A 15940-nucleotide genomic window follows, 5' to 3' on the forward strand; every position below is an offset into this window, starting at 1 on the left:
GAAATTTTTAAATTCTCATACCATAAGATTTTTTTTTTTTACTCTTAAAAATGCTAGCTAGTATCAGGGGATTCTTTCACAAATGTACATCTGTTTAGAAATCATAAAAAAGCATAACAAATAACGGTAATTTATTTTATGAAGGCTAATTAATAGATACTTACTCATTGAAGACTAGGTCTGGTGCAAAATAGAGAAATTGGCTGTTCGTATGTTTGTATGATCTCCAGCTCAAGGCAAATGATGATAGACACATCCAAGAATACTGGATTAGGGTAATTTGGTCCTCAAGAGGCAAGTTTTTAAATCCTGAAGAACAGAACAATTAATCACAGAAATACACTTAGCATTTAAGTACATTCCAGGAAGCAGCTTCTTAAGTCAACCCTCAAACGGCCATCTTTCTCTAACAGACTCAAATCAACTCCACAGTCATTTACAGAGCACCCACCATGGGCCTGGCCCTGTTCAACCGTTCATTTAAACTCACCCTAAATTCTCAGTCACGGTGAACTGTCAGGGCAAAGAAAACTGGGGAGTTCAGGGAGTTTCATGCCCTGAACTAAAATCCTTGGTTAGGCTGAAAGAATTTGCACTGGCCTATAAAACTTCTTCAGAATACTGATGACTAATAACATGAAAATGAAGGATGATTTAATAACCATCAGCTCCTGTGTATCTGTAATAATGGCGGCGGATTTTACTTTTCATGAGTTTGCAGTGGTTGAAAAGGTATTCTTCCTCGTGTCCCACAGTCTGGGACAACGCCGACATCAACCAAGTTCTGAAGTCCAATAAGTACGCTTGGTACCTGTCCTTCCCTCTCCTACAATCTTCCTTTCTGGACTTCAGCTCTTCTTTTCTTTTCTCACCCCCTATGTTCCCAGTTTCATCACGCTATTCTCCCGTTTCCCCCAGCGAAGCTCCTTTTCAAAGAATCCAAAGAATCCGTCACCAGAGCTTTCCCAGTCTTTTTTCTTATGGCTGCTGGTTGACCACAGGTCATCTAAGAAACTGCTCTGGATTACTGGTAACTGGGACGATATCGTAGCGATTCTAAACGATGCTTCTGTAGATCAATAGGGGCCTAATGAATAAAATCCCACGTCATAAAGAATGGCGAAGCTAGGAATTTCAAGGACAGTTGAAAGGGTGCTGAGGGGAAGATGGTAGTTCTAGAAAGCACAGGCTTTCAGGGCCTCCCGCGGCTTATGAGATGAGAAAGGGTTTGGTTTACTCGGCCTATGGTTAGGTTAGCCCTGGTTTATGAGCCGCTAGTGACAGGCTCAGTTTGTGCTTTCGTGCTCAGAATGTATTTTACCTTATTCATATTTCTGGGATGAAATTTTCCATTTCCATCGCCAACACACCAAATGTATATCAACAATAGAACCCTTAACGCCAACTTCTCAGGAGAAACGAGCACATTCACCAGACTTTTCCCTACGCACGCAATTAAGCTGATATCAATTTTAAAATCTGGTATCAGCATTTAAGAAAACGCTTCTTCCGATCGCACTGCCGGCTATGGTGAAATGTGCTGTTGCCCTGACCCATCTAGTTCAGGATGTAGACCACGAAAGGAGAGGCAATCCTACCTGGAATTACCTTTGCCCACTTCACGACTTGAATCATCTGTTTGCCTGCGAGGCGGTTTAGAGTGGAGAGCAGATTTTCAGCTGTATCTGGTTTTGAGTTGTCATAGCCTGCATACACAAGTTCGGGTTCGATGTTTTCAAGGACAATCGCGGGGGAAGGTGCGAGCGCTCGGGAAATGGTTGTGAGTTGAGGAACCAGCGCCGTGTTGACGGAGGGCTCTTTTGCGGGAGCGATGTAGGTGGTGCCTTCCTCAGGGCTCTGGGGAGGTGGGGGGGGCGGTGGGGGCTGTTGCTGCTGGGACTGTTCCTCATGAATGCCTTTTAACTTTCCCAGCTTCTTTGACTTTCGAGCTGTGAAACAATTGTAACAGAAGAGGACAAATTAAAATTAGGTTAGGGATGCATTGCATAAGGGGAATTACAATCAGACACTGACTCATACGGGTTAAAGCAACTTTTCCTATACAGATGTCATGTTCTAATAGGAACAGTACCTTTTCAGTATTTTTCTAATACCAGGCCCTGGCCTAAGTGCTTTATATAAATTAACTAATTTAACAATTTGATGAGTAGGTATTGTTCTGACTCTCATTTTATAATAAGGAAACTGAGACCAGAGGAGTTAAGAACTGTGCCCAAGATCACACAGCACGTATATGTAAAACAGAGATAGGAGTTCAGAGGAAGGACAGACCAATTCATATGCTAATAAGTTATATATGCCTCAACTAAATCTTACAAAAACCAGTAATTCCCACCTATTATCCAGCAGAGTTGCCAACAAGGGCTAGAATAGTCTGACTAAGCTTGTCATTTTAGTGCAATCCCGGTGAGCTCTAATTTGCTTTCCCTGGTCCCGGTACCAATTCTTCTTTGGTGATTCTCTGCCAGCTTGCTTATGCACTGTAGTCATTTTGGGTGAATGCTGGTAGCCTTCCTCCCCAGCTATATTGTGAACTGCAGAAATACACAAATTAGGTGTTTCTCCTCTTTTATAGCCCCTGTTGTGCTTTGGTAAATGATACACCTAGAGAAAGTGATTTCTAGATTTCCACTGAATGAATGGGAGAGCAATCAACCCAAAGCAAGACAACAAAAAGGAAGAAATTAAACACCTGGATGATTCCAAATGGGACAGCTAACTAGTAAATGTACAGGAATTAATGTTACAAAAAAAAAATCAGGTACAAGTTACACCGATTAACACATACACAATCTTTTAAAAAAAAAATCTGTCCAACTCTGTTTCAATATAAATAACTCACATATCATATAGCCCAGAACTACAAAAATATATATCACAATACTACATAGGAATCTTATTTTAGATTTTCAGGAGAACATACTATGTACAAGTGACAGTATGTCCTGATTTACTCAGGACAGTCCTGGTTTTTTCTTTTCCCAGCATGACGAACAATAGTGCCGTTTACTCCTAAGAGAGCCAGATTTTGGTCAATAAATAAGTAATGTGTTCATCTTAGTGAAAACCAAATAATCAGTATTAACTTTGACAGCAACTGCCTTTTACATTTCTCTCAAGGACTATTAAAATAGATAATGAAAAATGAAAGAATGAGGAGGTAGAAGGAAGGCAGATGGGTGGATGGATGGGTAGATGGATAATTGGGAAGATGAATGGATGGATAAAAAGAAGAGAAAGCCCATAAATGCTAAACTAAAAATTTACAGCTTTGGTAATAACTTACTTAGCAGTTGTAAGGTTTCCCATTTTATTGAAGAATTTATTTCAAAAATTCTTGAAGAATCCGACAACTTCAACTTAGTTTTAACATTTGTGAGGAACTTATAGGATACAAATTTAACATAGAGCAGGGTTATGCCGCACCAATTAACTTGATTTTAAAAGTCATCATTCATGTTTACAATTAAAGCTATTAATATTTACCACATTCCTCACAGAAACATCAATTCAGATAAAAGAAAGCCACTATCCAACAAGAGCTATCTGCCAAACATCCATTACCTATTGGAATTGGGCTTAACAGATGAACAAGATATAATCCCTAACTTTAAGGAGTTTAAAATGAGCAAAACAACTTTAAAATTTCCATCATTTGAATTAATTTCATTTTTCAAAGACTGTCTCCTTTGATAAAAGAGTTGAGGTAAAAAATGAAAAAATAGAAAATCCTGATTTTTGGAAGTGTTTGAATGAAAATCAGATGTGTCATATTCCTAAATGTTAAGGGAGTCTTTGGACAAAGTACTGGCCAGTAGTGCGGAGCATACTGTAGGTAAGTAACCAAGATGCTTTTGATGAATGAATGCGTGAACGAATGAAAAAAAAAGTAATCAGCAAAGTGCCTCAAAAGCTTAGGTAAATCAGAGGAGAAGAACTAAAAACCCAGATAATCCAAAATGCTGGTTCTGATGACTAAGAACTTTTGAAAATCCTTAATGTCGCATGTGGGAATTAGATACTTGGAACTGCCTCTGTGTCACATACACTTTTCTCTAAGCCCCAATGGATTCATCTGAAAAGTGGGGATAATAGTGCTTCCCTCTCCTATCTCACAGAGGGCTAAATGGATAAGAAAAATAAAACCATGTTGAAATTCGTTACCAACATCTGAAAGACTATTTCAATGTTACTTGCAATCTTTCCCATAGTTTTGCAAATATTAAAAATGTTCCAGTTCACTAAAATGTCCTCATCCTTTACAAGACTACAGATGATACCCACAATTGGATTGACTAGCAATAGCCAAGGGTGATATTTTCTAATTTTATTAAAAGTGATTATTTGCTTGCAAATTAATTATACAATTCACATTTGTTTCAGGCCTTAGGTCTCTAATGCTGTGTTTATTCTCATGGCTGATTCAAGGTCAGTGCTATGAGGTATCATGAAGAAGAATGCTTACTATTTCCTCTAGCGTTTACACACAAGGCTGTGGCCTGTAGCATGACCTACTGAATAGATTTTCAACATTATGTTTAGCATTTCTGTTACATTTAACTACAGGCTGTGATTTTATGAATATATGCGAGGCACTTGGAATTGAGTAGTAATCTGCATTTACTTAAATAGTTCAAGATAATAAACATTCTCAGTGTGCAGATTCTTCAGCCAAGTGTATTCATCCAGTATCTTTTCTAAAGCACGGGAGTAAGGTTACATACACTGATATTGCTCTTCTACGATGCTTGAACGTTTTTATACTGTTCTTCTAACACAGGCTATATTCTAAAATCAAAGTTCCAGAAAGTTGATAATGTGTTCAGTATTCCCTATAACATCACTTTTCATGATGCTTATGGGTACTTAATGTTTGTTGACTACATTCATTTCGTTTTCAAAATTTAATAAACTACGGCATATATGAAGTATTAATTTACTTCCATGTAGGGAATAAACATAGGCAAGCTTTTGAGATTTTAAGACAAACTTTCTGAAATGTTAATTATTATTTCTTTGCAAAATTTCTACTGTGTAATGATCCATGTGTAGAATCATTACTCTTAAAATGCCATAGCTGAAATAACAATAAGCTAAACTTATTGAGCACTTAGAATGTGCCAAGCACAGTTCAAAACACGTTTTTGGTGTTTTACGCATTCCACCGTTCACCTTGTTTCTGTGATTACACATGGCATTTCCATTTCACAGGTGAAGAAACAAGCACGGAGAGATTAAATACTTCAAGGTTGCAGAGCTAGGAAACACCAGGGCTTGGCTCTGAATCCAGCTGTGGCTCAGAGTCCCAGGCTTAACCTCTATGCCACATACTCTCTCTTCTAATCCTTTTTTCTCTTTCTCTAAGTTGTATTTTTTTTAACATTAGCACAAGCTTCCAATCCACATGTATAATTAAGATGTTTGCTAATTACACGGGACAATCTTTGGCCAAAGATACTTACGGAGCAGGCTTCCACTATCCAAAGCATCAGTGAACATACATTTTGGGTCTCATCACTGCCTATCACCTCACTCAATTATCATGGAGGTAATGGCCACTGGGCTTGAGAACTCAGGCCCCTAGGTGGTCAGAGCCACACTTCACTTCTCAATTGCAATAGTTGTGTGAGTGTGTGAGTGTGTGTGTGTGTGTGTGTGTGTGTGTAGGGTGCTTTACTACGACTGTAAACATCTCCCAGTCCCGCATAAACCTAAAGGAGTCTCACGTGTTCTACCCGGATGTGACAGTAACTAGTACATGCTTAGTGGTTGCCCTCAGGTGCTAAGTCCTCAATTAGCAGCAGCGTCTCAGCAGCCACTTTCTCCTGGCATTGCTGGGAGACAGAACTCTATCCCCCAGCAGCTGTGCCATGGGGAGGCCCTGCTTCCTATCCTGGCCGATATGAGGAACTGCAAGGAGGGAGCGGAGCGTCTGGTGGGACCCTATACAAACTGTGAAAAAGTCCCAGGGGGACCTCCAGATTCACAAAGGCCATGGCACACAGCATGAGAGAACTCCCTTCTCAGTGTGTCTACCTCCTGAGTCTGATGTGAGCTGTTAGTTACCTTTCTGGCAAACTACTGGTGTGGGAGAAGGATGGCTTGGTAGAAATTCTATCATTCTGGTACCCCACAGTAAAATGATGGGATAAACAGGGTTTTCGTGGTACTTTCATCACAATCTTTCTCAAGTCTGTCCAATTAAAAAATCTTTAAACTTAGGAATGGGCAATCAGCACAGCTTCTGAACAATTCTGGAGTAGAATGAAAGACTGACATGGAATGTTTTCAATCACAACATTTCACTGCAAGAATTTAAAGTGAGAATTTTGTCATTTTAGAAATGTGTCATGCCATGTCTTGAAATTTTAGGTCCTGGCAGTAATTACTATAGAGAGGATATATTGAGGTTCTATGGAAACATGTATTTTTCTGTTCACAGGCCAAATGTAATTACTGGTTTAAACCCACAGGACAATAACAGCATCTATCCCCATCCTCTTTCTTTCACAGACCATTTCTCTTGCCACACTCACCCAGATCACACTTCCCTATTTTCCTTATCCTCTTTATTTGCATAATTTCTCTTTGCCTTTCTACTGCCACAGGAAAAATACTGAGACTTAGGGGCATGATCAAGTATTTTTGTCATGAAACCAAAGGAAGGAATGTCACCTTTCTATAAATTGAACGGCTTTCGCAGCAAAACCTCTCTAATTTGTACTAATAGAAAAAGGGCATTAATAGTTCTCAAGTCAACACACACAGCAGAATGGGGGTGAGGGTCCAGAGGCATGCTGCTTTATGGATAATTAGCTTCTCAACTGATGATAAGGAAGAGGAATTCCAGTTATTTATAAATATTCTTCCAGTGGTTAAGGAACTTGAAAATAGGGTGTTTCAAAAAGTATCTCTAAACATTCTCACATAAGCTACACAATTTAACAAATTAAGAAGCATTATTGATTTTATTAGCATAGAAAACATGCTAAGGCAAACTCAAACCCAACCTCTTGACTACTTTAAAAGACATTCCACACCCCCCCACACACACACACGCACACACACTGGTAACTATGTGAGGGGATGGGTATGTTATTTGGCTTCATGGTGGTAATTATTACACAAGTAAGAGGTGTGGTCACAGAATATGGTGAATGCTGCTACCAAGTGCCATTCAAGGATAAGGCAAGGATCTTTAATAGAGGAAGCAGTGCATCGAAACTTAGTAACAGGGTGTGACAAGTTTCATCTTGTTCGGTGCAGTCAGTTGGGTGTGAGCTACGGTTGAGAGAAGGTGTGTTTTAAAGTGTGACGTAAATCATCCTCTATCATGACAATGCTTCATGTCACATATCGTTTCTGGCACAGCAATTTCTGTCAAATAAAAACATTATGGTGTGTCGTCATCCACCTTATTCACCAGATCTGGCACCTTACGACTTCTGGCTCTTCCTCACAGTCAAAATCATTCAGGACATTGAGGCAGGCATGATAGGGCAACTAAAGACATTCACGAAAGGGGACTTCCAGAACGTCTTCAGAAAGTGGCAAGAACGATGGGATAAGAGTGTCTGAAGCGAGAGGGAGTATTCTGAGGGGGGTTAATGGCAATGTGTCTTTTACTGTAGTAAATTTTTTTAATTTAAACAATCACAGTATTTTTTAATCACACTGCGTATACTTATAATACCATGCTTTACACCTTAAATATATATAATTTTTAATTTGTCAAGCATAACTTCAATAAACCTGGGGGAAAAAGATATTCCAAATTAATGGATCTCCATATAATAAATTTTTATGTGTGTGAAGAGCTATCCATAGGTATCTTTATATCTGTAATAAATACAACTTTGTTGCCATTGTTGTAGAACACATTCATCTATTACTTAACAAACAACTAATATCCACCCATTGTGTAGAAAGTGCCCTGCTTTTGTGAGGACTGCGATGTTGAATAACAAGATCTGAGCCTGGACAAGAGATTACAATCTCAGGGAAGTTGGATCAATACATAAGAAAGTAATTTGGTTTATAGAGCAGGCCACGGTATGTTGCGGGTTGGTGGTACTGACGATATATTCCGAGTCAGACAATGGCAGGGAGAAGTTGTTTTATCTTTCTTTGGGAGCTCACACTTTCCTGTACCCCTCGTATTAATTCCCACCACGTCCTGGTTCTTGCTTTTGTTGTGATTCAGATTTCACTGAGGGCCCACCCACCATGTGGATGGGGTCATTTTCCTGGGTAGGAATCCAACCTAAGTCAAGCACCACTGGCCCCCAGTAAGAGGACAGTCCCTCATACATGCAGCCAAATCTGAGCAGAGATACTCAAGGGAATTTGAGGGAGCAGGAATAGGGGTCCACTGATTTTGCAGAGACAGTAACAAGGTTTTGGAAGACAGCCCCCGATGACATACGGATACCTTCCCTGCTGTGAGACAGGAGTCAGAAAGAGGCAAAGCCAGCATCGACCTGGACCTGGGAGGTACTTCTGGGGCTAGATAGACGATTATCATGATTGTTTTTGTGGCATTTATATTTTCTATAATTATGTTCTTTTGTTTCTCCTCTCACACTCAGAAACAGTTTTTCCTCCCTCTTTTTCTTTTAATGCCCGTCAGATTCAGGAATGTGTGCACACATGAGGACATGTATGGAGCCAGAGTGTTAAAGGTGAGGCAGCCTTTAAACCTCTCTGAGTTCTGCCAGACTGGGATGGCGTGAAACCAAGCAACAATCTCAGAAGAGGAAACAGGATGTCAGAGAAATGGCCGCTTGGTGACAGCCTGCGGGTGATGGAGAAACCTTCCAAAGTTTTCTTCTACTAAAATCTTAGCTAGGTTTGTATTAAATCAAGAGAGACTGCCACCGCTGGACAGAGCGGCAGGGGGCTGAGCCTACACCGTAATTCCAAAGCTCCTTTTGGCACCACTTCTAAAGGGCTGCAAGCTATGGTGGAGCAGTGAGGTAGCGGGTACCTCACAGCCAGGTGGGGTGCACAGCAGGTTTATTATACAGATACCTCCTCCTCCGGCCTTGCCGTTGTTGTGCTGATATACGCCTCCAGGAAGTCTCAGCAAGGAGCAACAAATGACAAACCCTCCACTTATAAAGCTCTGGACAAAAAATGCTTATGGAAGAAAAAGGTGGAAAAAGACTGGGACTGACTCATTCTAGGGCAGAAGGCGAGGGATATGAGAAACCAAACAGCACTTTCAAAAATAATAAGACATTTGCCAAATCATGGTAAGCATCTATTTTCTATCTTCAATGAAGTCAGGATAAGAGATAAAGTGTTTAAAGGGCAGGAAAAAGGACTTAGATGAAATTGGGAGAATTTCTTCCAAGTGTTCTGGAATGAGTTATTGAGAGAGCCTGCAATGCATTACTAGAAAGTACACGTACTATCCTTTTCTAAAAACTCTAAAGTAATTAGGTGGACATGTATTGTGCTTGCCTCAGTGCAGTCTTGTCCAAAGGTAGAAGAATAGAATTAAATGAGCTACCGAAATCCAGTGGTCCTACAGTGGACATACATAAGACCTCCAACGTACAGTCCAGCCTTTCATTTGGCTGCAAGGAACTTCTCTGGTTCATATTTGTCTGAAAACAGGAATAAATCCCTTACACTTATAAGTGTGGAATGAGACAATTTTAGAAATATTTTTCCAAAATATGCTCAAAGGGCAAATAGTGTGATCTCAGATTGCATGCCTGGAAGAACGTCCAGCGCCATGGAAAAAAACACCTCCAGTCCTCTAAGCTCCTCTCCACCCTATCCCCCAGCACTCACTCCCTCCGCCCGTTTCTTGAATAAATAGTTTCACCACTGTAAGGTACAGGATTCTTTGCTCAGTTCTATATTTAAAATGGGCTCTTTGGTTTCTCTTAATCCTGAGATCATATAATTTTATTAATGGGGAAAAGTAGCAATAGTAAAGAGCTATTAGTAATTGAGAATCTGTATGTCAGGTGCTAGGGCAGCATCTTTTAAAAAGACCATCCCATTCAATCTTCCTAAGTGCCCTATGAAGTAGGTACTACTGTTATCATCACTGTACAGGGTCCCAAGGATGGTACGGACAGTTACTGCGGTAGTTAGAGTTAGAAGAAGGTGATTTATTGGAATGATATGGGAAAACAGAATAGAGAAACCCCATTACTTTTCCCGATGACATCGAATCTGGAGGTCAACGTGGTGTGAAAAGGACCTAGAGCTCAAATGACTTCTAAATGATCAGCAAGGTTACATACCTGGCTCACCTCTATTGAAGAATGAGTCTCTTTAATAAGAGGCATGTAACAACCTGTATCCATATACAAGATGTTTTCTCTCCTAATTCCCTGGACAGAACAGTCAACTTCTGGGTACTTGGGGACTGCTGCTGTATCAGATCAATCAGGCTTTTTGCTTTTGCTCCTTGTTATAACACCTTAATTATGATGGGAGGAGAAACCAAAGGAGGCAGAAATCAAATCGGTCTGTACACAAAACAGAATATATTCAGGGAAGAACTTGCTACTTCTGACTGAAAATACACTTCCCAAGCTCCATTGCAACGTGATAATTGAGTTCTTCAGACAAATATGCGTACATCAAATATATTTTTAAAACCAAATGCGCATTCTTTAGAAAATACCGTTGTCTCTTGAACAACATGGGTTTGAATTGTGTGGCTCTACTTATATGCAAATTTTTTTTCAGTAAATACTGTAAATGTATTTTCTCTTCCTTATGATTTTCTTAATAACATTTTCATTTCTCTAACCTTACTTTATTGTAAGACTACAGTGTATATATATATATATATATATATATATATATATATATATAATACACGTGACATACATAATATGTGTTAATTGACTATGTTATCAGTAAGGTTTCTGGTCAACAGTAGATTATCAGCAATTAAGTTTTGGGGGAGTTAGAAGTTATACATTGCTTTTCAACTGTGCAGGGGGCCAGCAACCCTAACCCCTGTGTTGTTCAAGGGTCAACCATACAGATTATTTGCTTTATAGATTCTTATTCTATGGGAATAACCGTGCTACATATGTATGCAAAACACAACACAAACAAATAAGGAGAGAGAGAGAGAGAGAGAGAGAGAGAGAGAGAGAGAGAGAGAGAGAGAGAGAGCCGTCATCTAGTTTTATAATATATTTAAAATAAGGAAAATAACACTATGATAGTTGTGGCTGCCCAGCAAAAGGTCTCTCCCTCAGTTGAAAAGTTAATTCTTTAAGAGCTGCAAGGGCTGCCTTCTTGGGATATGTTTGAGCAGAGAATTTATTACATGAAGCATGATCTTATTGAGTGTGTGTGAGGTAAATAGTCTCATTAAGAATGTTGTATGAAGAAACATTACTGTTCTAAGAAGGTCAAGGAGCGAACCAGGCATGAGAAAGAGGCAGAAAGCAGTGACCTGGAAGTCGAGCGCAGCGCTCAGACTATGCCTTCCCAAGCCCAAGTGATCCTCAAGAGGCTCAGGCCAAAAAGAACTAGTCAGATGCCAGAACACAGGCTGTGCAGAAAATTCACAGGAAGGGTCCCCTGTATACCTCCTCCAACTGGCAAGGTGGCTAAACAGGATCTACCTTAAGCAATAAAAATAAGAGTTTACCCAACAGATATATTAGGAGGTACTGGCATTGTTCTTTACACAATTTTTAGAAGATTCCTTAAGTAAGCTCCTAAAGAACACTTAAAATACAATGTGTGAATCATATTTGCATGTCACTTCTTAGGCATGTTTCAATTACTCTGTTTTTACCTCCTAGCATTTGCTGCTACTCTACTGCAATGGTTTCCTCATCTTGGTCCACTACATAAAAATTAATAGAGCTACCTACCACATGACATAGCAACCCCTCTTCTGGGTACGTACACAAAAAATTTGAAAACATTTGCTCGTAAAGATATATGTACCCCTATGTTTACTGCAGCATTATTCATGGTAGCTAAGACATGAAAACAAGCTAAGTGTCCTTCGATGGATGACTGAATAAAGAAAATGTGGTACCTATACACAATGGAATACTACCCTGCCATAAGAAAAAAATGAAATACTGCCATTCATGACAACATGGATGAATCTTGAGAATATCATGAGAAGCCACATAAGTCAGTGGAAAAACCATATGATGTCATTCACATGGTAGATATAAAACATAAAACCACAAATGAACAAACAAAACAAACTCACAGACACAGCCAATCGCATGGTGGTTACCAGAGGGAAAGAAGGGTGATGGGAGGTTGAAAAGGGTGAAAGGGGTCAAATTTCTGGTGACGGAGGGAGACTAGACTTTGGGTGGTGAGCACACAATGCAAGATAGAGAAGATATATTATACAATTGTACACTTGAAAGTTTTATGTCACCCCCCAAAAAATAATAATTGTATATCCAGTGACCTTACAACTTAGATGTGTCTGAGAATTATAAAGCAACTAAGGAAGTTACCTAAATTCAACTCCAGAAAAATTTTTATTAGTATTTGTATACATAAGAAATAAAAACTATGGAGTGGAATGGAAAAATATTCAGACTAGTAAAACAGTTTTATCTCCAATGCCAATTTTCTTCAAAATATTTCGTATCTCTTAGCTTGATAATCTTTCTGTAAAATAATGACTTACAACTTCATCATTATTGTTTCAATTACTTTTTAAAAGCTATTTTTTAACAGCACATTTAATATAAAATCAAATTATAAGTAATGCTTTATATTGTTTATATGAAAAGTAAACTGACTAGTTTTAGTTTAGACTACCAATGTTGAAATTTTAACTGAATGCTTAAAATTATTAAAAATTTTGCGTAGCAAGAAAAGGAACTGGTGAGCCAGATAACCAAACAAAATAATAATCCCATGATCTGATACAAAAACATTTTTCAAAATTAATATAACACAGAAAATATCCTGTTTTAAAAAATGTTATGTTAGAAGCTAAAGCTAATATTAAAAAGGAGGAGTATAGTAAGTACATGTTAATGAGTTAACAGGATGCCACTCAAATTGGGGGTGGGGGGCATGATTAAATAGGCCTGAGGACAGAGAAAACAAATTTCAGTGTTTATAGCTTGTATGAATTTTAAATAACTATCACTCCTTTTCATGTTACTTTATTTAAAACAAAATATTTTACCCACATTTTATTTCACTGACATTATCAGAATGAGTCTAAGTTAAGAATTAATAGTAGCCAATGATGCATGTACTTGAAAAAACAATATTTTTCTAGGCTGGGATCTCTTTGGGATACAGGCTGAATCGGTCTGGAAACTCCCAGGTAAAGCTGAGCCAAACCAAATGGCTTTTTTTGAATAAGTGATTCTCCTGCGTTTGCTTCTCGTGTTTTCATTCCAGCTTTCCTTTGTACACAAGGTTAGTACTGAAACATCCTGAGGACTGTGATGATGTCTTGTACTGGCAGGTTTCAGCTGCCTGGTGGTGAGCAGAGCCACGCCAGGGCAGACACACGCCTGACCTCTCAGCTCTGGTTAGAAGACAAACTGCTATTTTTTCATTTGGTATTCGGCCACCATGTAAATTCCTGAGCTTTGGTGACTCTCTCAAAACCTATTCAACGCAGCAGGCTGAATCTTTAGAAGAATATGCTTTCTGTTTAAGTTCAAGAAAATTCTTCAAAATTTATATTATTTAGCTATACTTTGGGGGAGGGGGGAAAGTCCAAGAGAGAATTTGAGTTCATAATAAATATGGTGCCTCATTAAAAGAGGTTTTTAGGATAAGTAAACATTAAGTGCCTTTTTATTTTCAACAATTCCCCATAATCTGCAGTTTTTTTTTTCACATATGAGACTGAAACATAGATTTAGATAGAAACGCATCAGCCTTTCTCCATCAAAGCTGGAAGATGAGCTGCCCTGAGGACGTCTTCTGGAGACTGCTGAAAAAGTTCGGGAAGGGTAAATGGGCCATTTCTGAAAGTTTTCCTCTGGGAAAAATTCCATAATTCACATTTAAGACGCTATTAGTAAATTTTAAAGTAACATCACATTGACAATAAGGAGATTAAACAAACACAGTTACTTGTTTCATCTCACAAATTGCTTGCTGCTATTTCCTATTTGTATTCAGCTTATGTTCCAAAGATAAGTTTCCTTTTATTTAAAAGTCTGTTAGCATGTTGCAATTCTAACCCTTCTATACGTAGCTGTGAAGAATGGATGGTGCCTTTGATGATGGATTTTACTGATGGCTTTGCTAGTGTTAGAATAAATCTCTTCTGGAGTCGCAGGGTGGCCCATGGCTGTCACCCCAGAGCAGAGGTCTGGACAAGAAGTCAGTTCTTCACTGCCAACTTGGGTTAAGGCCAGTTTCATGCTATGATTTTCAAATGGACGACATGGTTCTAAGTCACATTCCATGGAAAACACAGTTTTTAAATCCCAGAATAATTTTTAACCTCCATAATTGAATGGAGATGATTCAAGCTTATAACCTTCCCTGTCGCGAATTTCTATCCTTTAATGGTGTTTTCTTTGGATCCACAGTTAGGATGAGACGTTCTCTTTTAGATTCAAATATTCTGCTTTTACAGATATGATCACAGAGAATACAGATCATGAGACCATGTACAATATAATGATGTACTCTGTATTTATGTTGTTTCTGGATTATCATGCTCACAGCTTGTCTGAGTATTTTTATCACATGGCACACAGTAAATGATAAATAATTGCTTACTGAACAAAGGGAAAGAAAAGTGCAAATAATCAAATGAATGAATGCTTTGCTGGCCTTCTCTTAATATGATGACTACAGCCACCATTTTCTAACAAAGCTTTTAAGAGAAATAAAGAGAGAGGATGTCAGGTTTTACTCCAAACCCCAATAATCCAGGCTAGAGTCCCTGGAAAATAACTCCTGCCAAGGCTCAAGATCAACCCAGCCTTAGCCTGATAACAAAGGCAGGTCAGGCGTCCTCCAAGAAGCATCAAGTCAGGGAAAGTAAGTAGTAGAGCAAGCAGCCCTATCACTTCTAACCTTGAGAGAGTCTAAAGAGAAATGAAAAGGGGAGAAGCTAAAAGGAAAGCAGCTTTTTATCTCTTTAACTCCATAGAACAACCACATTCTAGAGACAGAATCCAGGAAAGAGGCACTCTGCATCCCCCATCTTAGGGCCCAATAAGTATCACTGAATTAGACACATCAGCATGGGTTCCTTTTTGTGAGTGGAATGACGGCAAATGTCTTTGGCCTTGACCCTGGCCCATCCTTGGGGAATGGGTGTGGATGCAGAGAAAAGCAGTGATCTTCTCCTGCTCCACATGACTGTCATCAATGCAACACTCTCTGACACCAACATTGTAAGCACCCTAATAGAATCAGCCTTCTAGAACAAGAAGGAACATCACAAGACAGCCAGTTTAATCTCCTCATTTTAAATCAGAGGAGTTAATCTTGGCTTGCCCAAGATTCCAACTGGTAGGAGTGGTATATACCCTCGGCCTCATCATTTCAAGCTCAGTGGCCTGTTAGCTGTGTCGGCATCAGAATCTGTATACAGGAGGGGCTCAGAGAAATGGGTGGAAACATATTTGCTTCATGAGACATTTATTTATATTTATCTATAGTAGGCTGGAAGACATTTAATGAAAATTATGAGGGAGAGGCTAATGACCTCTCCCCAAGCCATGTGACAACCACTTTAATACCTGTTTAATTTGGTGTAAACACACTATCCCAATGGAACTCCTGCTTGCTCAAAAAACAGTTTCTTTAGGGTTATCATAAAAAGTGATCAAAGTTGGATAACAAAGTTATTCATGCCTCTTGGTGGCAAGGTGGTGAGCAGACTGACAGTGCTTGTATGAGTGTCTTACTGGAGGGGAAGGACATCCACATTTTGGTGCTGACACACCAGAGGATATGCCTT

The 15940-nt window shown here is 39.1% G+C and overlaps 1 protein-coding gene across 2 annotated transcripts in view; it reads right to left on the reverse strand.

Annotated features, from left to right (window-relative positions):
- The window catches only part of NR3C2 (nuclear receptor subfamily 3 group C member 2), a 309474-nt gene that overhangs the window by 61060 nt on the left and 232474 nt on the right, over positions 1-15940 (reverse strand). For both annotated transcript variants that reach the window (XM_033134524.1, XM_033134523.1), the window contains exons 5-6: positions 1599-1949; positions 165-309 (exon numbers count right to left, since the gene is read on the reverse strand). In XM_033134524.1, the coding sequence (XP_032990415.1) occupies positions 165-309; positions 1599-1949 (496 nt within the window). The remainder of the gene's footprint in view (positions 1-164; positions 310-1598; positions 1950-15940) is intronic.

The sequence above is a fragment of the Rhinolophus ferrumequinum genome, chromosome 18 (genome assembly GCF_004115265.2).
Source record: "Rhinolophus ferrumequinum isolate MPI-CBG mRhiFer1 chromosome 18, mRhiFer1_v1.p, whole genome shotgun sequence".
NCBI classification, from domain to species: domain Eukaryota; kingdom Metazoa; phylum Chordata; class Mammalia; order Chiroptera; family Rhinolophidae; genus Rhinolophus; species Rhinolophus ferrumequinum.